This window comes from Oryx dammah, unplaced genomic scaffold, assembly GCF_014754425.2.
Source record: "Oryx dammah isolate SB20612 unplaced genomic scaffold, SCBI_Odam_1.1 HiC_scaffold_29, whole genome shotgun sequence".
NCBI lineage: Eukaryota > Metazoa > Chordata > Mammalia > Artiodactyla > Bovidae > Oryx > Oryx dammah.
The window spans coordinates 91,351,799-91,377,429 of NW_024070213.1; the positions used below are offsets into that span (position 1 = coordinate 91,351,799).

The 25,631-nt window shown below is 47.0% G+C and overlaps 3 protein-coding genes across 15 annotated transcripts in view; 1 reads left to right on the forward strand and 2 right to left on the reverse strand.

Moving 5' to 3' along the window:
- CBX5 (chromobox 5) overlaps positions 1–3,470 on the reverse strand; it is a 34,624-nt gene extending 31,154 nt beyond the window's left edge. Inside the window, exons 1-2 of one of the 5 annotated variants that reach the window (XM_040234380.1) lie at positions 3,297–3,433; positions 3,034–3,130 (exon numbers count right to left, since the gene is read on the reverse strand). The gene's annotated coding sequence lies outside the window, so the exon portion shown is untranslated. Of the gene's footprint in view, positions 1–3,033; positions 3,131–3,296 lie in introns of all 5 variants that reach the window. The other 4 variants (XM_040234375.1, XM_040234373.1, XM_040234378.1 and 1 more) reach the window with 4 other exon arrangements.
- Positions 3,471–3,590: 120 nt separating this feature from the next.
- Positions 3,591–10,386, forward strand: HNRNPA1 (heterogeneous nuclear ribonucleoprotein A1). Of its 5 annotated transcripts, none has more exons than XR_005719826.1 (12): positions 3,591–4,115; positions 4,667–4,783; positions 5,049–5,195; positions 5,331–5,541; positions 5,636–5,728; positions 5,814–5,906; positions 6,141–6,215; positions 6,410–6,568; positions 7,118–7,273; positions 7,520–7,585; positions 7,818–10,034; positions 10,247–10,386. XR_005719826.1 is itself a non-coding variant. In XM_040234346.1 (10 exons), exons 1-10 carry the CDS (start codon positions 4,101–4,103, stop codon positions 7,573–7,575), a joined length of 1,122 nt encoding a protein of 373 aa, XP_040090280.1. In that variant the 5' UTR covers positions 3,591–4,100; the 3' UTR covers positions 7,576–7,586. The 5 variants fall into 5 exon arrangements, 1 of the variants encoding a protein (XP_040090280.1); XR_005719827.1 differs by having other exon boundaries at positions 9,959–10,034; XR_005719828.1 differs by lacking the exon at positions 6,410–6,568.
- A 1,756-nt stretch (positions 10,387–12,142) lies between these two features.
- NFE2 (nuclear factor, erythroid 2) lies at positions 12,143–19,368 on the reverse strand. 5 transcript variants are annotated; one of them, XM_040234344.1, is made up of 4 exons: positions 19,140–19,368; positions 15,238–16,158; positions 14,655–14,823; positions 12,143–13,429 (listed from the first exon to the last, which is right to left on the reverse strand). In XM_040234344.1, exons 3-4 carry the CDS (start codon positions 14,766–14,768, stop codon positions 12,419–12,421), a joined length of 1,125 nt encoding a protein of 374 aa, XP_040090278.1. In that variant the 5' UTR covers positions 14,769–14,823; positions 15,238–16,158; positions 19,140–19,368; the 3' UTR covers positions 12,143–12,418. The 5 variants fall into 5 exon arrangements, with proteins under 5 accessions (XP_040090278.1, XP_040090276.1, XP_040090277.1 ...); XM_040234342.1 differs by having other exon boundaries at positions 15,238–16,165; XM_040234343.1 differs by lacking the exon at positions 15,238–16,158.
- Positions 19,369–25,631: the final 6,263 nt, after the last annotated feature.

A 25,631-nucleotide genomic window follows, 5' to 3' on the forward strand; every position in this document is an offset into this window, starting at 1 on the left:
TTTCCTAGATATATAAAAATCCAGTCAATTCAAAGGTATGCTCTGTCTTTGTCTTTCCTCAGTTATCATCCTGCTCACTGCCTATCTGAAAGAAACTTTCTACCTATTGGATTTCATTTTCCTTTTAGATAACAATCATTTTATGTTTGGATGCAACAGGATATGCCTGTAAGTTCTAAGCACAAGTGTCTGAAATTTTTTTAACACAGACTCAGCATTTCGTATTGTTAACAGAGTGTACAAGTTAACAATCAAACCAAGTTCTCCAAAAGCAAGAAATAAAAGTCTAAACTTACGATTTTCAATATGATAGTCTCAGATTTCAATTAAAAACTACTCACCAAAATTTCCCCACCAGAGAGAAATGTTTATCAGACCTATTAACTATGACAGTGTAAGAGAACTTACAATAGAACAAGCAACTTCTATTCACACATCATAGTAAACCAAAAAGTCTAGGTACAAATTCTGAAAATTTTCAAATAAAAATATACTATTAAAAAACATCAAATAAAGGATCACTGATTAATTTGTTTATAGACCAAAGTAGGCAGGGCTAGAGATGAAAGGAATCTACTCAGAGTAACCTAGGCAGGCGTGTTTTGGATTACCTGTTCTTCAAGTCAGTATTTCTTTTCCCCCAAAGTATGGGTCTCTAAACAGCTGAAAAATCAGTTCAGCAGAAATCAACCTGTGTTTTTAAAAAAATGAAAGAGTACTATAAATGAGAAAATGTCAGAATGCTTTGCGTATCTATTTGTATAGTGAAACTTTAAAGGAAAGAGGATTAAGTCAGATGAGAATGTAAGAAGCATCTGAAGCAAAGTCTACCTCTCCAAACACTTATTTGCCATTATTTTAGGAAGCCAGACACAAGATGCAATCAGTGTTTAAATGCAAATGGTAAAAATGTTAATGTAGCTTTCTTTTTATCCAATCAAACAGTGATGCTCTACATGTGAAGAGATGATCATAAGGACTTAGTGATCCATTCACTAAAGAACACCTCCTGAACACTTCACCCATCTTCTAAATTCCAACTGGTCAAATAAAAGATTTTGACAAGATGATCGATTCTACCATCTGTCATTTCAGATCAATAGTTTTCAAGTGGAGATTTTGCACCCTTCCCTCAAAGGACATTTGGTGACATTCTGATTGTCACAAGAAGAGGTGTGGGGGAGGTGAGATGCGTTTATCAGGCTCAAAATGTCAATATCACTGAGACTGAAAAACTCTGTAGTAGATCAAGACTGTATTCCTTTCAAACCTAAATAAATCAGGGACAGATGGGGCTTCCCTGGTGGCTCAGATGGTAGTCTGCCTGTAATGCAGGCGACCCGAGTTCGATCCCTGGTTTGGGAAGATCCCCTGGAGAAAGGAATAGCTACCCACTCTCAGTATTCTTGCCTGGACGATTCCATGGACAGAGGAGTCTGGCAGGCTACAGTCTATGGGGTCGCAAGAGTCAGACAGGACTGACCAACCAAAGCTTTCACTTTTTTTTCACCCTTAATCTGTATCACTTTAGTTCTTATAAATGTTATAAATGAAGTAGTTACATTATCACAATACCTACTAACAGCTTACAAGCAAGTACAAAATAGGTTTTCCTTTTGCAAGTGCCAAACAGGAAAATCTTTCCTCTGTTCACAATAAGCTCAGTTAAAATCATCTTCCTTTTGTATATCACAAAAGTCTCTACTCATAGCAGTACTTCATGTGTATCTGAATTTATTACAATATTTAAAGATTTTCTCTTTGACAATAAATCAGTAAATAATAGAGCAGTATAGACTCTGATACAGTCAATATGTAATTTAAATAAATGTTTTACTAAAATATACTGGGGAGAGTAGAATGGCCATTTCCAACATGATATGGACTACTTATAAAATACTTTGAAGGAAATAAAATCAAAAAAAAACCCACCCAGGTGATGAATGAGTCCTATCTCCAACATCCTAAGTATTAGCCTCCTTAAGTAACTTGTTTTTTTTATCTAAATCCAGATATCCTTAAAGGAACAGCAGAAAAGGCTTAGGAGATCTGTAATGGCTTAAAGAGAGAGATACAGATGCAGAGAAAAGATCCTCAGAGAACTTAAGACTTTGGGGACACGGGCAATGCTTGTAAAACATTTAGCAGGATGCCTAGCAAGTACTGAGTCACCTTTTCAAATTTGCATTTTAAAATCGAGGGTCACCTTAGTTCTTAACAGAAAAACAGCACTTTTTTTGAGGTGTAAGGAGGTGGTGAGAAGTACTTGCTTGTAACTAAAAAACACAAAAACAATTGGCTTTAAAATTTAACTTTAATCACAAATTATTACCCCTGCAAAGATTTAAACACTGGAGATCCAACCTGTCTCCATCCCACTGTAACCCGGGAGGTTAACACCCTTTGTTATGTTAGCTTGCCAAAACTTTTTCTATGGATTTACAAATCTTTGTCCGTGGAAATATGCATTATTACTATTATGCTGACTTTTCCTGGGTACCTCTCCGCAACAGTACAAAGATTTATCCTACACTTTCTAATATTTCAAGTCAGTCTTCGTAAAGAAGTTCTCAAAGTCAAAAAACATTTCTTGTCCCCACCCCACCCCCAACCTAAAAATGTGAGATTGTGGGATGTAGCGATGTGGGGCCAAAATTCAAGCATTCAGGACCAAACTTACAGCTTCCCTACCAGATAAGTGTGTGGCCTGGAAGCTCAAAGGCTTCGTTCAAATCATTGCGGATAAAATACCCACCCCCACGCGCCATCGCAGGCAGTGACTCCTCATCCTCGCATCCCCAAATCTAAGACCTCCCTCTGCTGGAGCGCTGATTGGGCAGTCAGCCCGAGCGCTTTCAATAGGCTGTGTGCCTACTGGCTCCAGATTTGGTCTATCCATTTAAGCGCTCGACTCTCGCATCCCCCATTGGAGTCAAACCGCTGCCTCTCGGAGGAGCCCAACCTACCGCGCGCTTCGTGCTCATTGGCTCAGTGAGCCGCTGCTCAGGAGGAGCAAGCCCTCCTCCTACATACCGATGGCCCAAGGACCGGTCAGTCGGCAGCTAAAGGCAGACCCAATTGGCCTATACACTCGCCAGTCAAACTCTTCGGCTGCAAAGCTCCACAGAACCTACGGGGATAAAACATCCCGCCCCTGTTCTTCCATTGGTTGGGTGGACCCACCGCTCCCCCTTCACGATCCCCCACCCCGCGGTCCATTCATTACACACAATAACGGGACCGATTGGAGTCGGTTCAAGACCTCGTACGCGTAGGCAAGACTGTCCGCCACTTACCCGGGATCGAGACCGATCACTCACGCTAACGTCTCCCCTGTTCTTCTGTGGCGAGACCACAAGCCACCGCCGCTGCCGCCTTCTGCGCAACGCCAACCGCCCGCCAAAACGGATCCTTCCCTGCGCCTGCGCGACCAATCCTGAGACCGGACCCTTTCCCCGCCCATTACGCCTGCGCAAAAGGGGCCCAACTCCCGCCACTACGCAGGCGCCTTAGGTTGGCCGCCGTCTTCTGCCCGCCATTTCACGTGTTCCTAGCGCCAAACGGAACTTCTTACGCGCCTGCGTAAACTCGCCATTTTCCTACACATGCGCTCAGCAGGCAGTCGTTGTCAAAAAAAGAAAATATTGTAACTTGCTAACTGCTTTTCTGAGGCATAGTATTAATCATGGTTTGCCAGGTAAACTGAATATAAAATTAAGGCCGTAGAGGATTAAAAAGTTTCTTTAAATAACTTAAGTACATTCAAACATGAATGATTGAATTACTAGCCAATCACTCTAGTTAAGAATAATATTACTTGAGAGCCAATAGACCCCGAGGGGTGGAGACTGCGTAGGACGCCCAAATGGATGACGTAACACAGCAATGCAGCACCAGAGACCAATGGTAGGGGAAAGCTGTTTCAAATATCCAATCAGAGCTATTCGGGGGCGGAGTCTACCAATGCCGAAAGCGCGGAGGCGGGATAAAAATGGGAGGCCGAAGGTAGGCTGGCAGATACGTTCTTGAGGTTACTCCTTTCTGCCCGTGGACGCCGCCGAGAGAGCATCTTTGAAGTCTTCCCCGCCTCCACTGCCGTCATGTCTAAATCAGAGGTGGGTAAGACGCTCTCTCCAGCTGAATAGCCTTTACTCTTCCTTTCCTGAGTTTAGCAGGGTGCAGTTTGTTTGGCTGTTTGCCCCAGTCCTGTCGACGGTTCTTCGATCGCTGCCCGGGCCTCCCCCTCCTGAGTTGAGGTCGCCATTTTGTCCTCGTCGCCATGAGGCTGCTGTCTTGCGACCCTTAGCAATCACTCCTGCTCGGTGCCCCTTGCAAAACACTTAGGCACATTTAGTCTGTTTTTTACCTTGTCCCACTGAGTTGCTTTTTAAAAGAGTAGCTACAGACGAATGTGGGCCATGTAGTTCTCTTTCCTCGTCCTTTTGTTGCGCGTGCGTCGGAGGGAGAGTAAGGGACGCATGCGCTCGGGGCCTCCGAGCCCACCCAGCCCCCAACATACTGCCCCCCCCCCCAGAGGGGAGAAGCACGTGGTTTGTTGCGCCCCAAAGGAACAATAAGTGCTTCGTACGTTGCTATCTTGTTTTTTGCAACTGAAAGATGATTTGCGTTATAGCCCTACTTATTTCTTGCCCTCCTCCACTCCTAGTCTCCCAAAGAGCCCGAACAGCTGCGGAAGCTCTTCATCGGAGGATTGAGCTTTGAAACAACCGATGAGAGTCTGAGGAGCCATTTTGAGCAATGGGGAACGCTCACAGACTGTGTGGTAAGACTCGAAGAGACAGAGGGCTGTAGAACTAGTTGGTTTCCTTGGCTTAAGTTGCTGCAGTTACTGTTTGAATGCGAATAGGATGGTAGCTGTAAGTATGGAGTGCCTTTAACTGAGTAAAAAAGCACCCAACTAATTTACTGCAGATGGTTAGTGGGAAGTGGAAGCACTTGAGATAAAAGGTTGGTAATAAAGTTTCTTGTTAACCTTAGGTAGAAAATCAACCATTTCGGGGGTCTTAACACTTATTAAACATTTTAAGGTAATGAGGGATCCAAACACCAAGCGCTCCAGAGGCTTCGGGTTTGTCACATACGCCACGGTGGAGGAGGTGGATGCGGCCATGAATGCGAGGCCACACAAGGTGGACGGAAGAGTTGTGGAACCAAAGAGGGCCGTCTCAAGAGAAGTAAGTACCTTTTTCCTCGCATTAGTCATTTGGAGGATTTCCACTAGGGGGACTTTACATGTGGGGGTATAATAGATTTAATATTCCTCACTTAAATAGGTTTCAATAATACAACGTTAATTTTTCTTACATCAGGATTCTCAAAGACCTGGTGCCCACTTAACTGTGAAAAAGATTTTTGTTGGTGGCATTAAAGAAGACACTGAAGAACATCACCTGAGAGATTATTTTGAACAGTATGGGAAAATTGAAGTAATTGAAATCATGACTGACCGAGGCAGTGGCAAAAAGAGAGGCTTTGCTTTTGTAACCTTTGATGACCATGACTCCGTAGACAAGATTGTCAGTAAGTATCAGGTGGCTGGCATTTGTTAAGGGTTCTGAAATCTATGCTGTATACTGAATTCTGAGATGATCTGTTTATTTTCAAAATCGTTTAGTTCAGAAATACCACACTGTGAATGGCCACAACTGTGAAGTGAGAAAAGCCCTGTCTAAGCAAGAGATGGCTAGTGCTTCATCCAGCCAGAGAGGTGAGTTTGCTACTTAACTAAACTGTAAACATAATTTTGAATAATTATACTCTGTACAGCCTAACACTTCATCTTGATTCTTCAGGTCGAAGTGGTTCTGGAAACTTTGGTGGCGGTCGTGGAGGTGGTTTTGGTGGGAATGACAACTTTGGTCGTGGAGGAAACTTCAGTGGTCGAGGTATGTTTGGCTATAATTTACTGATAGTTAATGGTAAAATAGTACTGACCCCCTGATCACTTGTTGAAAGTTACATTTTAATCCAAATATAGTCCTGGCTTCTCTCTAACCAGTAACTGTTACATATGGGAATAGTTCTAACTGAATGCTTCCTTAAATTTATCCTTAATATAAGGTAACTTGTATGCAATCCACGTACTTTAGACCTGGTTTTTAAATTTCACTTTCTTCTAGGTGGCTTTGGTGGCAGCCGTGGTGGTGGCGGATATGGTGGCAGTGGGGATGGATATAATGGATTTGGTAATGACGGTAAGTTTTGTTAAAGAACCACAGGTAAAAATTTTTGGCAACCTTTAGAATAGGTTAGTAGAGACTAAAACCCTAGTGCATGATAAGCTCAACTATGATCTAATAGCATGTTGTGAGCAGGCTTTTAGCCATGCTTGCACAGAATTTGACTGCTGAATACTTTTGTCTTATTGAGAAGACTTGTATTCTTGTAGGTGGTTATGGAGGAGGCGGCCCTGGTTACTCTGGAGGAAGCAGAGGCTATGGAAGTGGTGGACAGGGTTATGGAAACCAGGGCAGTGGCTATGGCGGGAGTGGCAGCTATGACAGCTATAACAACGGTGGAGGCGGAGGCGGCTTTGGCGGTGGTAGTGGTAGGTATCCAGTGATCCAAGTACTTGGTGCAATAGCTAGATTAGCCTTTTAGAGTTTATCCTTAGGAGGATTTGATGGTCTTAAAGCATTGTGTGTTGTGCTGCATGGTACTTTTTGTTAATGGGCTTGCAATGCTACCTCCTCCTAGCTTTAAGCTGGGGCCGCCTCACTCCCAAATAGATAGATGGTTAAGTGGATAGTGGTGTCTTCAATTGGAATTAGATTAGCTTCTAGCAGGATTTAGTGTTAACTCTTGGGGTCTTAGGCGCTTAGTTGATGTATCCAGCATGTGTTTGCTGTGCCCCTGGCTGGGTAAAAGCTTTAAAAGGCAAGAGAATGTATACCTTTTGTTATGCCATGGTGAGTTGGGTGAAGTTTTAGTTACTGGATTATTCAACTGAATGCCTTGCACATGAAATACAAAGATAATTGAAATTGGAGCCACAGAAGTTTGGGAGCAAGGCAGATCAAGCAACTTTTTTACTCTGAACACTAGGATTTCTCATTTTCCCTGAATAACATATAAAGGTCCTCTTTTCCATTCTTAGGAAGCAATTTTGGAGGTGGCGGAAGCTACAATGATTTTGGCAATTACAACAATCAGTCTTCAAATTTTGGACCCATGAAAGGAGGAAACTTTGGAGGAAGAAGTTCTGGCCCCTATGGTGGTGGAGGCCAATACTTTGCCAAACCACGAAACCAAGGTATGGTATATATGTGGTATTGGAGGGCTAAACTAATACTGTTTAGGAAATGTAGAAACCAAAACGCTGACAATTTAAAACGTTGAGGAAAATGACTGAGTTAAAATAGTTTGAGTTGGGAAAATCACGTGAGCCGCAACCTGTGATTGTCAACTTATGCAATATAAATAGGTTAAGCCCCAACTATAAAAAAACATCGTTACTGTTCGTACCTCTAAAGTTGAAGAGAATCAATTTCGTTCTTAGGTGGCTATGGTGGCTCCAGCAGCAGCAGTAGCTATGGCAGTGGCAGAAGGTTTTAATTACTGCCAGGTAAGTGAACACCTTTTTTTGTTGTTCTCTCTTAATTGTAATTTATAATGAACCCAGTAACCCTAATATAGCTGAGCAGTGCAACATAGTTAACATTATAATTACAGTAAAATTGTGGATATTAAGTTAATATTCAGATCAGCAAAATTTGTGGGAAACAACTTGCTATTGGATTGTAGCCTTGAGTCTTAATATGTTTAGATTAACAACTTTATTCCATATTGTTCAACAGGAAACAAAGCTTAGCAGGAGAGGAGAGCCAGAGAAGTGACAGGGAAGCTACAGGTTACAACAGATTTGTGAACTCAGCCAAGCACAGTGGTGGCAGGGCCTAGCTGCTACAAAGAAGACATGTTTTAGACAATACTCATGTGTATGGGCAAAAAACTCGAGGACTGTACTTGTGACTAATTGTATAACAGGTTATTTTAGTTTCTGTTCTGTGGAAAGTGTAAAGCATTCCAACAAAGGGTTTTAATGTAGATTTTTTTTTTTGCACCCATGCTGTTGATTGCTAAATGTAATAGTCTGATCATGACGCTGAATAAATGTCTTTTTTTTTTTTTTTAATGTGCTGTGTAAAGTTAGTCTACTCTGAAGCCATTTTGGTAAACTACCCCAACAGTGTGAAGTTAGAATTCCTTCAGGGTGATGCCAGGTTCATTTGAAATTTATTTACAACCTGCTTGGTGGAGAAGCTATTGTCTTCAGAACCTTGGTGTAGTTGAACTGACAGTTACTGTGTTGTGACCTGGAGTTCACCATTAAAAGGGTCACCCATGCAAAGTCATGGAGTTTTTTTTTATTTTTTATTTTTGGTTATTAATGATTGTTGGCACACCCTATGCAATATATCTAAATTGAATTATGGTACCAGATAAAGTTATAGATGGGAATGAAGCTTGTGTATCATCCATTATCATGTGTAATCAATAAAAGATTTAATACCCTCTTGAATGGAATGACAACTGTATGGATTCGGGACTGGCAGAGTTTTGGACCTTCCCTACCCTCTACCCCTGATGTTGAATGCTTCTATCAATTCGAGTTCAAAACTCTGCCAGAGAATAGAAACCAGCTGCTGGCTAATGCCACCTCATAAATCCACAAATTAGAAGTTTGGGGGAAGACCTTTTTTAAAACTGACTAGTGCCATTAAGAATTTTATTCAACACAAAAACAGGCTTACATTAAAGGAAAACTGCAGTTTCTGTCCTGGTTGGGGTGGGTCTTTAGAGGTTTATGGATTGACCACTTAACTATATGGAGATTAAAATTTCATGTGAGAAACTGTACTGTCTACTTAAATATGTGCTAACTGCAGTTTTCCTTTAAATACAGCACAAGATCACACAACCATCCTAAAATGTTGCTTGTATAGAAAATGACTTTTAAAACCTTTATAACGTTATTATCCAATCATTGTTATTTGTACCTAGCTTCCTTTGAGCCCTCAATTTCAGTGCCATTGTACCTAGTAGTATAGATATTTGTTTACCACTAGGATTGTGTACTCCATCCCATGGGTGTGTTACCTGGAAGTTTGGGGAGGGTTGGGGTGGGATTGGGTGGGAGGTGGAGGTGGGTGGGAAAGCATGGGTAATAGTTCCATGGGCTTGATATTGGCTGAGTTTGCAATGGCAGGTGGAACCTTAACTATTGAGGGAGTTTGCAGATACCTCAGGATTCGTGACAATGCCTTTAAAGATCCAGGAGAGATGTTCAGCTACTAGGAACTGCTAGCAAGTATAGCGCGAATGGCTCCGAGCCCAGACACTCTACAGCTGAGAGTAGACACTTGTGGTATGTGGAGTACAGATAAGCCAGGGGCAGGCCACGGCACTCCATGAAAGCTAGGAGAGTGAAGTTTCAGTGACCATCGCAAGGAAGGAGGCAGACAAGAGTAAGGCACACCTGACTCTTAGGACTAGCAGTCAGAACCAGGAGAAAAGGTTTTATTGCTATGCTGATAGGTAAGAACAGATTTTACTTACATCCATATAGCTCTCTAAAATCCAGCCTTCTCATTTTCCTTAATATATTGAGCCAAAACTAGTCCAGTTAAGCTGAACTTGGTTTTTCTGGAACTGAGTTGCTTTAAATTGACACCCTACTCTTGGTGGCTCCCAAATGAAGGAAGTGAGCACTTTTTAAAAATTACCTCTACTGTGATATATATATTTACCCTTTAATTTCTATATTTCTTACCTTCCTTTGACCTATTTTCATAAAACAATGGCTCAAAGTAATATTAGAATCTTCCCCCAAATGCTTGTGGGAGGTTGGGTGGGCCGTTAGTGGGAGGTGGGGGGTTAGCCTGAGATGGAACTTGTCTGAAAAAAAGCTAGTTCTAAAGGCTGTTTACTTTTCTAGGGAGGACTCTGCTACCACAGGCATACCAACTCTTTAAAAAATCCAGAACCTTCAGTCCAAGCTCATGGATAAAAAGGTAAGCTTTTATAAAGTAGCAATGCTTAATATTCCCAAAGAAAAATGACAAGCTGTCCCTCATAGACTAGAAAGGTCTCATAGCTTCATCTGTTATGTGCCTAATAGACTAGCCAGCAAACACTATTAAAACAATTGGATTCTCAGTGAAGAGAATGGATGATTGTAGACTCTTTCATCTGCTTAATGTACTTCTCTTTTTCCTTTTTGCAGAAACATCCTTATGAGGACCTTTATCCGAGCCTCTTGGTGCTTGTCACTGCCATGCAGTTATTTACTACCTGCTGTGCAGCTTGAATCAATCATTCAATTTTGTGAATGAACTTAAAAAAAATAAAATGCATTTAACTTGGTTTTGTGCCTTGTTTTCTTTGTCTCCCTTCATGATATTTATGGTAAGTAACTTGATGCTGCTGGTTGTTCTTTACCAGATGAAGCTTGAGAATGGGAAATAGAGGAGTTAATGATAGCCAGGTGTCTGGTACACCAGAATTGTACCCTCATTCTTTGTTAGTGTTCTTGAGCATAGTGGACCTCCTCTAGGAATGAACAAGTTTTTACCGGTCAGTTATTTCCAGCTTCAAAAAAAGCCACAAGACTAAAGGAGGTACTTCACCTTTGCAAAGGTAATAAGCCTAAAAATGTGTTTGAAAGCAGTAGTTTAACTCTTTCAGCAAGTGCTTGTATTTTTCTCTATCCTGTTTCCATCCTTGGTAAAAGAAAGCTTGTGAATCCATCGGGTCCATTATTAACCAGAATTATGAGTAAGGAAATTTCCCATTCTTTTACATGAAGTAACCAATTCTTGTGACCCACCCTTCCATCTTTCACCTGAAGTACTGATGAATACATGTGTCAGAATCTTTCCCACCACAGTGTACCTCCACAAGAGGTGTCTCCTGTTGACTGTATCTCCAGTGCCTAGAACAATACCTTGAGCTTATTAGGTGCCTATTAAATAGTTTGTTGAATAAATGTCTAAATTAGCTTGAATTACCATTTTTGTGGGTTTGAATTGGATGAAAAAAATCTTCATTCTGCTATCTCAAACTACCTGACCCCACATTTTCTAAGTTTTTAAGAAAGTTGACAAGTTGGACTTCTTCAGATCCATTAGGAAGTTTTCATTCCCTGGAAACCAACTTTTCTTGAATCTGTAGGCATTATTATTTCAATCACTGCTGATTTTTTGTCTTAAAACTGAGTATCAAGAACTTGGAAGTAAGGTTTCTCTAGTGAAATGGAATAGATGTATTAAATAGAAGCAAAATACTCCAAAGAGGTAATTTATGTAATCTAGTGATCAGGAAGATTGGGAACTGCCCCAAATCCAAGCAACAGGACAAAGGGGTGGTGTGGAGGGAGTTTGAAACTTCATTGTGTACTAAAAAACTTACTAGCAAAAGGCCCTAGATCTTCAAGGATCTAGAAGGGGAAGTAGGGGGTGGGGGAAGTGCAGCACATGAAAACAAGAATTGGGTAACATCTAACCAGGGAGATGGATGATTTAACCACAGTGCACATGGTGTGTTGCTGTGGAGCAAATTTTACCCAGTCCTGGGTGTGAAATCCTCTAAAACTTGTTCACTCGGTGGTGTTCAACTCAGACCCTGTGAACTGCAGCACCCCAGGCTTCCCTGTCCACCCCTGGAATTTGAGCCAGTGATGCCATCTAACCACCTCATCCTCTGTTGCCAACTTAAGATACTGTCTTTCCCAATATTAGGTTGAAAGTTGGGTTCCAATCCAATTCTCTTGTTTCAACCAAGAAAGGCCTGTCCCGTGGGCATTCCACGCTTTTCAGTCCTAACACTCAGGAACCTGTTACAGAGGGTCTAGCCAGCTCCAGCAGCAATCCTAGCTTTATAAATAGGGGGTCACCCAAGAAGATGGGGTTTCTCAAATCATGGCCTCTGGCTCTCAGAAGGGGGTTGAAAGTGGTAGATGACACTGCTCAGGCCCAACTGTTGCGTGTCCTGTCTTCCTACAGTCGGGAGAGAGAGAAGCAAGCTCAGCACAACACCCTCCCCACCACCCCCAGGCAGTGAGCTCTGAGGAGCTCCGCAGTTCATCACCCTCCCTGGAGAGAGAAGACACAGCACAAGGCTATTTTCTATAGAGTGCTTTATATACCAAAGCTCAATCCAGACTGGAGACCTAGAAAACTGAACCACTGAAGAGAGATTCCAGCCCTCCCCTCACATCCTTGCCTCCAGGCAAGCCTCACTGAACACACCTCGGACCTTCCAAATGCCAGGTTTCCCACTGTGGTCCCCTCCTGGTCTACAGAACTCAGCTCCCCCTGGGCCTCATGGATGGGGAGGACCTTTATCAGAAGAGAATGAAGGAAACCCCCCATCACCAGTCCCACCCCCTCCAGCCAGGTCAGTCTGTGGCCTCCATCTTGGTCCCCCGGGGCACCAGGAAGATGGCCCCATCAGCAGCCTGGTGTAGCGCATACTCTTCAGGGGAGTAGCTGTTGCCTGCTTCATCCCGCAAGTGCTGGAAAATGTCACGGTACAGGTCCGTCAGCTGTTGGCGCATGACCTCCAGGGTCCGGTCGGCCTCGCCTCGGGCCCGGAGAAGCCGCTCCCGCTCGCTGCCCAGCCGCTCCAGTTCCCGCTCCAGCTGCACGATGGTCTCCAGCTTTCTCTTGCGACAGTTCTGGGCGGCCACCTTGTTCTTGCCCCGCCTTCGGATGTCCCGGACCAGGGCCAGCTGGCTCTCTGTCAGCGGGTACCGCGCCAGCAGCTCGTTGAAGTCGTCTACTGGCAGGTTGACAATCTTGTCCGTAGGGAAGGGGATCTTCATGGCCAGGGCCCGCCGCTCATCCCGACTCCCCGCCTCCCCGCGTGCAGTGGGCTTGGCCCGCACAGGGCCCGAGGAGGGTTCTAAGGCTAAGGGGGTCTCGGCAGGTGGCAAGGCATAGTTGGGGTGGGTCAAGGAGTTGGGCATTAGTGAGTAGGGGTACTCCACTGGGTACATCTCTACATACTCGCTGCGACGCCGGCCAGCTTCTGTCCCCTCCAACTCAAGCGATTCAGCGTCACTATAGTTGAGGGATAATCCTGAGTCAGATTCTGGGTCTTCTTGGGGCTTGGATGGCCCCGCTGACAACCCAATGTCCAGGAGGGCCAAGGGGTCTGGGAGGGGGTCACTGAGCAGGCCCGAGAGGGTCAGTGGCTTGGAGACTGGTACAGTCATGTTGCTGCCATAGGAGTACGGAGGGTCTGGGACATGAGACGTGGGTGCCGGGAGCTCATAAGGTGGTGTAGGAAGGGGAAAGCCAGGATCCGAGTGGATAGAGCAGGGGCAGTAACTTGGAGGTGGCGGGGGCCCTGGATATGGGACAGGGGCTGGGGGCTCGAACGATGGCTCACTTGGAGCATTCAGACCCTGCAAGAAAAGACACGAAGAGGTTTGTAGACGGGCTGAGGAAGAGAAGAAACCATCTCTCTCTCAGAACCAATCTGAGTCCCACTGAAAGAACCAGTGAGATAATCACAAGGGAACAGAAAGTTGCTAATAATCATTAAAAGCTTCTGGCAAAGTTGTGACAGAGCAAGTTCATGAAGAAAGTGGCTTAAACAGGAAGGGCACTCGCTGAAGTAAGACTTCAGAAAGGACTACCTAACGCCGCAACAGTTGTGGAATCCCCTCCTCTTCAGGAGAAGTTCTTACTGGCTTGAGATGTCTCTTGTCCCTTTATTTCCTTCAGGAAGACAAGGAGTCACTCCACGATGACCCTTGGAACCCTTTTCCTGCTGCCATTATCTAGGGTCAAAGGGTCAAGTTCAGACCTTGGCCATGCCCCGGGTGCCCAGCAGAGGGAGCTGCTGTGTGGGAAGAGAGCTTAGGGCAGATCCTGAGGGCCCAGGCTGGCGTGGGCACAGTGCCAGGTCTGGGGCAGAGAGTTACTTCGGGGAGCCACCGTGAGCTCTGCCCTTTCCCCTCCAGTCCCTCTGTCCCTGCCCAGGTGCAGAGAGGAGGAGAGAACATGCCAAGGAGAACAGGGCCCCCAACCCACATCAGGGAGCCATCCTGCTCCAGCCCAGCTGGGGACAAAGGCATCATTGTTAGACCAACAGACACCCCTTTGTCCAAGTAGCAGGAGGAAAGGACCCCGGCATAGCCTGACCCCTCCCCCCCCCACCTTCCTGAGGTCCCTGAACTACAGCTCTGCTACCTGAGGGAAAGGGGCCCAGCTGCTGAGGACAGGGGAAGGAAATGAGGGATGAAGACAGGCAGGATTGGAAGAGGGCAGAACAGAGGAAGGTGAAGAAGGGAAGAAGGGAAGGCGGGGCAGGAGGTGAGGTAGAGAGACATGAGCAGAGTGGCTGCCCAGAGAGCTTGCACCCCCAATCAGATCCTTCCTTCCCACCACTGCTATCTCCTGCTCATCCGCACCCCTCCCCCTCAACACTCTGGCCTTCCCTCCAGATCTCTTCCGACTCCAGCCCTTCTTTTTAGTGTCCAGAAAATCTCCATCTTGAGACCCTGGGCTCTGCTTGCTCCAGCGCCACCCCCTGCCACGCACACCCAGGGCCTCAATCCCAGCCAGACTCCCTGTTTCGCTGCTTTTCCCTCCCCCCACCACCTTGTTCCCCCCTACCTGGCTTACCTGAAGCTCAGTGATGGACATGATCTCCTGCCAAGTCAGTTCCATCTCACCTGGCTCTGGAATGGGTAGCTGTGTTACCCTGTTCCTGCTCTGCTGTGGAGGACACGGGGACATCCTACTGGGCCAGGGCCTGGTCCAAGGTCCCGAGAGCCCAGATGGTCCCAGCAACCTGTATCAAAGGAGAAACAAGGGTTAGGGCCTCTACTGCCACGGGTCAGCAGTTTTATCCTTCTTCATTGAGCAGCTGGGCTTCCTAGGTGGCGCAGTGGTAAGGAATCCACCTGCCAATGCAGGAGACTTGGGTTTGATCCCTGGGTGGGGAAGATCCCCTGGAGGAGTAAATGGCAACCCACTCCAGTATTCTTGCCTGGAAAATCCCATGGACAGAGGAGCCTGGTGGGCTACAGTCCGTGGGGTCACCAAGAGTCTGACACGACTGAGCAACTGAACACGCACGCATGCACAGAGCGGCTCCCTCCAGCTTCACCTGAGGGAGGGAGACGCCTCATCCCCTCATTCATGCTGCACTCATCAACAACTCCTTAAGCTAGAAAGCCTCTTTGCTGTGTTATCTCTACCTCACCTGCTATGGCTGTAGGCAGTTCCTCTGGGAGCTCTACTTTTCAGATAAGATGGCTTCTCTTTCCCCTGCTGCTGAACTCCTCAGGACTGTATCACAGGCCAGGACAGAAGCCACCTCATCTAGGGGTCGTGGTTTTGTTTTTCCTGTCTCCTGCAGCAGCCTCAGGGATCACTCCTGCTCTCCTCCTCTGCCCTCAGTTTTAGGATCTCAGTCTTTTCCTTCCAAGTTGAGAGTGAGTGCTTGGGGATCCCCAAGGAGCGTGTTGTGGGAAGAGCCAAGCAGACAGCCCCTCCCTTTCTCTAAGATAGGCCCCGGGCCTGCTGGCTGATAGCAGCCCTGCCCTCGCCTCCTATCCTGGTCCTGGGCTCCCCTGCCTGGGCCAGATAAGAGGTTTATCAGCGGCAGGCAGCAGAGGAGGAATGGTCTCTGGAGACACTGGACCTCTGCCCTGTGTCCTGCAGGGTCCTCTTGGCTATACCCTACCCCACAAAGCAGGTCATACAATAACCACAGCAAAGACTTACTTGGCATTTGTTGAGAACTGAGCCTGGGGGTCTATAGGCACTCATTTATGAGATTGATTTTCACAAAGATCCTATAAGGTCCATTCTGAAGCTGAGACTCAAGCTGCTAAATAGCAGAGTCAGGTCTGGTGCTTAGAGTTGCTGACTCTCCTGCCATCCCACCTTCCAGGCGCCTTCCCAGTCCTGCTCCCACATCTTGCTACGCCGAGACTCTACTGGCAGTCAGCATCAGTCAGCTCCTTCTGTGGAATCTCGGCCTCTTTTCTCTTCTAGGGAATATTTCTTTAGAGACTTGAATACTCACTCCCCTCCAGCCCCTTTGCTTTGGATCTGGGCTGGAGTTGCAGAGCTGCGCAGCAGCAAGATGTCGGGCAAGCCGTCGCCTTTCTCTGAGCCTCTGTTTCCTCATTTGTAAAACCAGGGAGTGAGGCAAGTTGAATTTGGAGGTCCCTCCCTCTCTGCTTGGACAGTTCAACATTCTCAGCAATCCCTCAGCCCTGCCTTCATCTTCTCCTTTCTGTCACCCTTTCTCCTCACTCCACCTCCCTATTCCCTGACATCCATCTCACCCTCATCTGTTCTCCCTGCCTTTGGTAAGACACTCCAAGTAGATTTGGCAGGGGCCCCCTGATCTCTTAGGGCCACGCACTGTACCCTATGTTTGCTGTAGAAGTAAAGGCAGGCAGACTGGGTGAGTGGGGGAGACTTACAGAAGGACAGAGTATAGGGTTGGATGACCTTAGATCACCACAAGGATGGCCCATCACAGGTATTTAATATGGAATCCACTCTGACTCACCACAAAATTCATGAGAGCTGCAAATTGTCCTTTCGAAGGAGGATCACCCCAAGTCCCTGCCTGGCCCCACCTTGTTACATGGCCATCCCTAGAGCTGGGAGTTGGCACAGGCCCTTGGCCAGTGGGCAGAGGGCGGGGTGTTTATGTCTGTCCAGGATGCCATTTCAACACCGGAACCCCACCTTCTCCACCCAGGTTCTGGCGGAAATTGCCCAAAGGCAAAGTGAATGGAGAAGGGGTTTAGGGGGCAGGGACAATGACTCTTGCCTCATAGTCCTTCTCACACACACACACATCCCGTTTTGTCCCTCCGTATAATTTCCCGGATCTGACTCTTAGGTGCAATACAAAGATCCTGCCCTAGGAGGCAGGAGACCAGGTTCTCTGGCATTCCACATGCATGATCTGGGGGAAATTGCTTCCTATTCATTCTCTGCCATTAAATGGAGACGGACCTGGAGAACCTCCTTACAGTAGATTGTATCTGGCTCAAGCAATCACAGACTTTATTGTGGGTGCATTCACCTGGGGTGCTTGTGAAAACACAGAATTCTGAAAGCCGCCCCAGATCCATCAAAATTGAGTTCATAGGTACAGGTACCTGGCAATCAGCACTTTGACAAGTGGCCTGGTGGGTGTTTCTGTGCCAGAGGCCCACTGTACTTTGAAAACTGTTAACCAGTCCAACCATATGGATTTACTTGAAAGAACACAAAGCCAGAAAGTCTGGCAAGTAATCTCCAGACTTCTCGTTTCACAACCTTGATCCAGGCAAGGCTGGGTTCTAGGCTGCCCTGGTCTCTGAAACTCGATATCAGCCCCTTCTCATAAAGACCAGGAATTTAATCCTCCCCTTACCCTAGGACAGGGAAATGAGAATCCAGAAGGGTCACTAGGGGAGACAGGAAGTTAGGAAAGAGGCAGTTAAGGAGAACCTCAGGATCAACTCCAATCCGCTCTCTGGTACAAGTCTGTGCCAGGCCAAAAGGGAGTAATGTGAGTGTCTCTAGACACTCAGAGATGGGTGGTGGTCTATACACCAGCTGTAGGCCCCTCTGAGTCTTAGGAGCCTACCTTCCTGAAGACAGGCCAGGGAGCTGGCAGCCAGTGGTATAGCTCAGGGAGAAGGAATCAGATCAAATAGAACATCACAGAGGGTACAGAAACTGAAGAGGTCCTGGGAAAGTGCAGCCTGCCCCCCTGCGTCCCTTTTCTTTCACAGCAAATGGTCCTCACTTTCCAGTTTAGCCCACACTTTGAGGTCACACACCATCTTGCTCCCCAACACTGCATATCAAGTAGGATGGACACCATCTCCAGGGACTATAATCCACCCTCTTTACTCTCATCCTAAACCATTCTGGCTTACCCAAAGAGAGTTTATCACAATCCCTGAGTACACACAGAATGACATGGAGCTTTATGTTTCAGGATACAGACTGAGGACCATCTGGGGAGGGATGCTGTGGAGAGGAAGGTATTTGGCCCCATCTGCTGCCCCAGGTCTCTAAGACCTTGACAAGGGGGAGAGCCAGAGAGAGGGCTCGCCTCTGGGACTCTGTTCTGAGGCTTAGTAGACTTCCCTCCCCCCTCCAGGTGTCAACAGAAGCAGGGAAAGGATGGGGAGGGATCAGTAAAACCTGGGGTGTGGAGTGATAGGTGAGCAGCCTGCAGCTTAGAAAGATGAGAAAGAACCTCCAAAGAGAGGGAGGCACACAGAATTGAGAGAAAGCAACAGAATGGAGGGGAAAGGGGGCGGGTGGAGGGAGCCATGGGGAGGGAGAGGGAGTTGAGGGTGTGGAGAGAGAGATATGAGCACAGTAAGATATGTGGGGTCACACATGACTCAAACAGGTGCATGGGAACAAGGGAGAGAGGGATGAGCTTCTGCCGTCCCATCACCCAGTCACTAGACCCCAACTTCAGTCCCTAGGAAGCCCAATGATAGAGAATCTCAGCTCCAGCAGCTGTGACAGGTGACCTCTCTGCCACTGTCCCCAGCCGTCTGTCTCCTCAGCTCCCAAGATTTCCAGTCAGAAGCGGTGGGATGCCTTCCTCTCCCTCCCAATTCCAGCTGATCCCTACTGCCCCAGGCCCGGAGAAGAGAAGGCGCACAGGGAGGAGAGAGCTCAGCACCTCCAAGCTCTAGCAGCCCATCCTGGTGCAACCACACTTCTCAGCGATCCAGGTGTCCACTGTCTCAGATTCCTCAACTTCCCCTAGACCTCCCCAGATGGCTGGACAGGGCAGCGTGATGGGATGGAGCAGGGGAAAGGATGGTACTGCATACCTGAGAGTCCAGCGACAGCCAGTCTGCCCAAGGGTTACTCAGGTTCACTCCCCAGCCCCTGAGGCGTCCCTTGGGGACCACTGTCTGGTCCCCATCCATAGCATTTTGCCCTGGTCTCCCAGAGAAATTCCCACACCTGTCAAATTCCTCAACCAGGGGCAGTCTGGTAAGGTCTGCGACCTCCTAGGATCGCCCTGCGAGTTGGTTCTTCTCTCCCTTTGCCTCCTCCACCTCCCCGGGCTGTCCCCAGATCCGCTGCAGTCCTCCTCCCCGCCCGCCCCGCAAGCACCTGTGGCAGGGTCCCAGCGAGGTGAGGAGAGCGATGAGAGAGATGAGGCCGGCCTGGGCTGACACCTCCTGGGTGAGGATCCCTGCTACCTCTGAGAGCCGCGGAGGGCCGTGCCCCGCCCCCCGGCCATCGCTGAGCGCCCAGTGTGGAGTGCGGGGAGCTCCGGGGCCGGCACACCAGCCTCTTTTCTGAAGCCCTCGGCCTGAGTTCTCCGTCCTTCCTCCAACCCTCCCCTTTCCCCGTGGCCCTCCTCTCCTCCTGCCCCTTCTGGCCAAGAGAGGAAACTTGAGCCCGGTGTGGTTTCTGCCCACACCCCGCCCCCAACTTGCTCCCGGCCAGAGTGGGGCACACATGGCTCCCAGCCCTCCGTGTGAGCCCAGGAGTCCAGCCAGCTCTGCGTTTCTCCCATGCGTATGATGAATTCCAACCTGATGATCTAAGCAAGCGGCAGAGCGACCTCTAAACTTCATACAAGTTGTAACCTCCTGCCCTTTGCCCCTTTGACTCTCTTCAGGTCAGGGAAACTGAGTCCTGGCAAGGTGGAGAGCAGCTGGAGAAAAGGACCAGATGTCTAGCATCCCAGTTGTTAGGCAGGTAGGCCTCCGGGACACTGCTTTTATTTTCAGGAAAGCCTGGGCTCTGGGAAAGGGGTAGGGGAGCTTTCAGGGGAGGAGGGCCCAGCCGCTTTGATGTGTCCTTTCACCTGTAGCCTTCTCCCCTCCCCCTGCAGCCTCAGATGTCCTAGGACAAAGGCCTCTTTCTTGGGCCAGGTTCGTTGTCAGTGTGTGAGGGGAGTTGGGGTTGGGGGGGAGCCGCCTGGCAGGGACATTATTCACCCGCCTTAAAGGGGACCCTAGATGCCCTCTGTCCTTCTTCCAGGCAGTCACCCCAGTCACAGGGCAGTCACATACTCTGGACAGAACAGGACATGTGTGTAGGGTGTCAGGTCCACCCCAGCATTCACAGCAGCTCTGGGGCAGGCCAGTAAGTACCCCTGGAAGTCACTCATTCATCCGTTTGTCTCCAAGCCACAACCCAAGTTCCAGGCCAAACAGATCTTTTCTCCAGAGACTAGGAGAAAAGTCTGGCTTCCTCCTAGCTTTTAGTAGCTTTCAGCTCTAAGGAAAGTCTTTCCTATGTCTAGCTTCACTCCTTACAGCTGCAGCTTGCACTTTTTTCTATTTTTTTTTTTTTTTTCTTCTTATGATGTTTAAGTTAAATTGGAAGCAGTTATTGACTGAGGAGGTAGTCAGGTACTACCCTAAGACAGGACTGGCATTCAGCCAGCATTCTGTGATAGGCTTGTGTTCACTATTAAAATAATGAAAACTTTCTGTCCCACTTGGTAAAGAATAGCTTCTGGGAGTCTTCCAAATGTTTCCCATCATTACAGTACTATGTCAGCCACCCCAGTTCTCTCTCAGGATGCCCCCAACCCAATAACACAACCAAGCAACTCAAGAGGCAATGTGATACCTGCAGCCTGTGTGTGTCGGTTTGATCAACACCCATGCCAAACCTATAGTTCAGTGATTTGAATCCCTACCCCAGCAGATCATAATTTTGCATGCATGATCTGTGTGGGGCAGGAGGTGACTCATGGCTTCATTGCATGTTACATGCAGGTTCAGAATCTCTTGATGACCTGGGTATGAATCTGGGTCACAAACATGAGTATTCAGGTAGTTTATGTATTTATTTGGGCCCATTGGAGGGGATGAGAGGTAGTGATAGTCATACTTGTGTCTGACTCAGTAATGGTATCAGGTTGTCAGATAGTCAATGGTATCAGATAGTCAACAAACATTTGCTGAATGAAAGCTACCTGTTCAGGACACTATTTGTGGCATCGCACATACAACTATAACACAAGTTATCCAATGAATGAATGGATATTTATGGAGTGTCTACTTATCATTCATTCATTCAACAAATATTTGTTGTGGGTCTACTATGTTTCCCACTCCAGAACTACACAAAGATGAATAAGAACAGTCTGTGTCCTTATTAACAGCCTACGCAGGGAATTTGGGGTTTTCCAGGCGGCGCTAGTAGTAAAGAATCTGCCTGCCAACAAAGAAGACTCAGGAGATGCGGGTTCAGTCTTTGGGTTAGGAAGAGCCTCTGGAGAAAGAAATGGCAACCCACTCCTGTATTTTTGCCTGGAAAATCCCATAGACAGACGAGCCTGGCGGAATACAGTCCATGGGGCCACAAAGAGTCAGATACAGTAATAAAGGTCTATATAAGGTGCTATGGAGGGACTTCCCTGGAGGGCCAGTAGTTAAGACTTCTCCCAGTTCAGGGGTACGAGTTTGATCCCTGGCTGGAGAGGTAAGACCTCACATGCCTTGTGGCCAGAAAACCAGAACATAAACATCAGAAGCAATATAACAAATTCAATAAAGACTTCAAAAATTATCAACATAAAAAAAAAAAAAAAAAAAGGGTACTATGGAGCTGAACTGCTGTTGGGGAAATCCAGAGCAGGCTTCACAGAGGAGGTGACAATTGAGCTGGGCTGTGGAGAATGATTCAGGGTTCATCAGGAAAAGAGGGGAGAAGGGTATTCCAAGCTGAGGTGTGAAAGCCCAGAGGCATCAGACCGAGAAGAGTACTCAGGGTTTCCTAGGGTGGAGTGTGGGGTAGGAAGTAGTGAAAAATAAGCTTGGGGAGATTGACTGGGGCTAGATGTAAAAGTCTTAAAAGTCAGACTAGGGAGGTTGTGTTTCATCCCATGTGCTAGTCAAAGACATGTTTGAAGCAGTTTACTTGTTTTCGGGGACAGACATGGTCGTACAGGCTGAGCTAAGTCAACAGACAGCCTTCATTTAGGCGGCTGGCCAGGATATCTCTCCCACCTCACCCTATTCCCCTCCCGTAGGAAGAGGCTGTTACTGTGGTTAGCAGGCTGTGTTCTGCTTCTAGAACATTCTTTTTTTTAAAATGTATTTATTTATTATTTTTGGTTGCACTGGGTCTTTGTTGCTGCACACGGACTTCCTCTAGTTGCAGAGAGTGGGGGCTGCTCTCTCTGCGGTGTGTGGTCTTCTCATTACAGTGCCTTCTCTTATTGCAGAGCACAGGTCCTGGGTGCATGTGAGCTTCAGTAGTTGTGGCTCTTGGGCTCTGAATGCAGGCTCAGTAGTTGTGGTACATGGGCTTGGTTGCTTCGCAGCATGTGGGATCTTCCTAGAGCGGGGATCAAACCCATGTCCCCTACATTGGCAGGCGGATTCCTATCTATTGTACCTCAAGGGCAGTCCCAGAACACTCTTTACAGCCCTCCAGGGGTGTGGATGGTTCCTTTAGTCCCCTCCTTTCAGATTCCTGCTGTCTAGAGTCAACCTCCTTCTATCTTAAATCTCCTTTGCTTGATGTAAGATTAACAGGGTATTAGGAGCCTGAATGGGTTGGACAGTGCCTGCAGCTAGGCAAGGCAGAATACCTAAGATTTTCCTAGCCCCAAGATCCTCCTGCTTCAGCCAAAGTGGCAGAGACAGAGAGTGGAGAAAAACATGGCCACATATCTTTACTGTTATACTGTTCTTCATCCATGCTGCTCATGCACCCACAAAAGGCTGTCTTATTGTCACCTCTGGTCAATTCACCCCACCCTCACCCCAGTGCGTGTGCACACCACCATCAGCATCAGGGCAAGCCACAGCCGTGTTGCCAAACACCCTACCGGGTTATGCAACCAGCTTCCCGAGTAGGGTGGGGTGGGTAGAGGTGAAACCAGGGGAGGGCCACAGGTCCCAGAGGGAGCTGGCTGCCTGGCCTGCTTGCCTGCTGGGCTGACCGCAGTGGCCCCAGGGGGCGGAGGCAGGGCTGGCCCTTTTATCAGTGCCCTGCAGGATTGCACCCGCCACCCCCTGGCTTCCTCTCTCAACAGACGGAAAGGGGAGGCAGCCACAGGGTGCAAGGGAGGGCTGGGCGTTATCCTAGGCTGCAGAGCCTGGCGGTTACCCCGGATGGCTGGGGGAGGTGTTGGAGGGGGTCTGGGACCAGGGAATAGTGAGGCCCCTCTTACTCAAGTAAGGAAAGGGAGATATAAACTGAGGACCAGATGGTGGAACCAGATGTCCTAAGCCATCCACTGGTTTTTCCTTGTGTTCCAGTTTGGGTGAGGATAGGATGAAAAAAAAAAAAGGTCTCTGAAGAGGTTCCTTTCCATATAAAAGAATTCTAAGAGGATTGACTCAGGAGTCAGGACACTGAGCCCCACTATCAGGTCTAAAGAGCTTGTGGCTCTCAAGGGTCCAGAGAGTTGGAGAGGACTGAGGTTCCCAGTCCTGGCATCTGTGGGTTATTCCCGGGTAGCAGAGCCCTACACCTAACCTAAGACACATGAAGGCTGATAGATGAGTCCAGAATAGTCCAGCATAACCCCTGGAGCTTAATTCTAAATCTAGAGAGGGGAGTATGTTGTGTGGTGTTCAGTTCACTTGTCACTCAGTCGTGTCCTACTCTTTGCGACCCCATAGACTGCAGCATGCCAGGCTTCCCTGTCCATCACCAATTCCCAGAGCCTACTCAAACTCATGTCCATCGAGTCGGTGATGCCATCCAACCATCTCATCCTCTGTCATCCCTTTCTCCTCCCGCCTTCAATCTTTCCAGCATTAGGGTCTTTTCAAATGAGTCAGTTCTTAGCATCAGGTGGCCAAAGGATTGGAGTTTGAGCTTCAACATCAGTCCTTCCAATGAATATTCAGGACTGATTTCCTTTAGGATGGACTGGTTGGATCTCTTTGCATTCCAAGGGACTCTCAAGAGTCTCCTCCAGCACCACAGTTCAAAAGCATCAATTCTTGGGCGCTCAGCTTTCTTTATAGTCCAACTCTCATATCCATACATGACTACTGGAAAAACCATAGCTTTGACTAGACAGACTTTTGTTGGCAAAGTAACGTCTGTTTTTTAATATGCTGTCTAGGTTGGTCATAGCTTTTCTTTGAAGGAGCAAGCATCTTTTAATTTCATGGCTGCAGTCACCATCTGCAGTGATTTTGGAGCCCAAGAAAATAAAGTCTGTCACTGTTTCCATTGTTTCCCCATCTATTTGCTGTGAAGATTGAACAGGATGCCACGATCTTCGTTTTTTTAATGTTGAGTTGTAAGCCAGCTTTTTCACTCTCTTCTTTCACCTTCATCAAGAGGCTCTTTAATTCCTCTTCACTTTCTGCCATTAAGGTGGTATCACCTGCATATCTGAGGTTATTGATATTTCTCCCAGAAATCTTGATTCCAGCTTGTGCTTCATCCAGCCTGGCATTTCACATGATGTACTCTGCATAGAAGTTAAATAAGCAGGGTGACAATATATAGCCTTGACGTACTCCTTTCCCGATTTGGAACCAGTTTGTTGTTCCATGTCCAGTTCTAACTGTTGCTTCTTGACTCGCATACAGATTTCTCAGGAGGCAAGTCAGGTGGTCTGGTATTTCCATCTCTTTAATAATTTTCCACAGTTTATTGTGATCCAAAAAGTCAAAGGCTTTGGCATAGTCAAAAAAGCAGAAATAGATGTTTTTCTGGAACTCTCTTGGTTTTTCAATGATCCGACAGATACTGGCAATTTGATCTCTGGTTCCTCTGCCTTTTCTAAATCCAGCTTGAACATCTGGAAGTTCACGGTTCAAATACTGTTGAGGCCTGGCTTGGAGAATTTTGAGCATTAGTTTGCTAGCGTGTGAGATGAGTGCAATTGTGCAGTAGTTTGAGCATTCTTTGGCATTGCCTTTCTTGGGATTGGAATGAAAACTGACCTTTTCCAGTCCTGTGGCCACTGCTGAGTTTTCCAAATATGCTGGCATATTGAGTGCAGCACTTTCACAGCATCATCTTTTAGGATTTGAAATAGTTCAAGTGGAATTCCATCACCTCCACTAGCTTTGTTCATAGTGATGCTTCCTAAGGCCCACTTGACTTTACATTCCAGGATGTCTGGCTCTAGGTGAGTGATCATGCCATCGTGGTTATCTGGGTCATGAAGATCTTCTTTGTATAGTTCTTCTGTGTATTCTTGCCAACTCTTCTTAATATCTTCTGCTTCTGTTAGGTCCATACCATTTCTGTCCTTTATTGAGCCCATCTTTGCATGACGTGTTCCCTTGGTATCTCTAATTTTCTTGAAGAGATCTCTAGTCTTTCCCATTCTATTATTTTCCTCTATTTCTTTGCATTGATCACTGAGGAAGGCTTTCTTATCTCTCCTTGCTATTCTTTGGAACTCTGCATTCAAACTGGTATATCTTTCCTTTTCTCCTTTGTTTTTAGCTTCTCTTCTTTTCTCAGTTATTTGTAAAGCCTCCTCAGACAACCATTTTGCCTTTTTTTTCTTGGGGATGGTCTTGATCACTGCCTCTTGTACAATGTCACGAACCTTCATCCATAGTTCTTCAGGCACTCTTGTCTATCATATCTAATCCCTTGAATCTATTTGTCACTTCCATTGTATAATTGTAAGGGATTTGATTTAGGTCATAC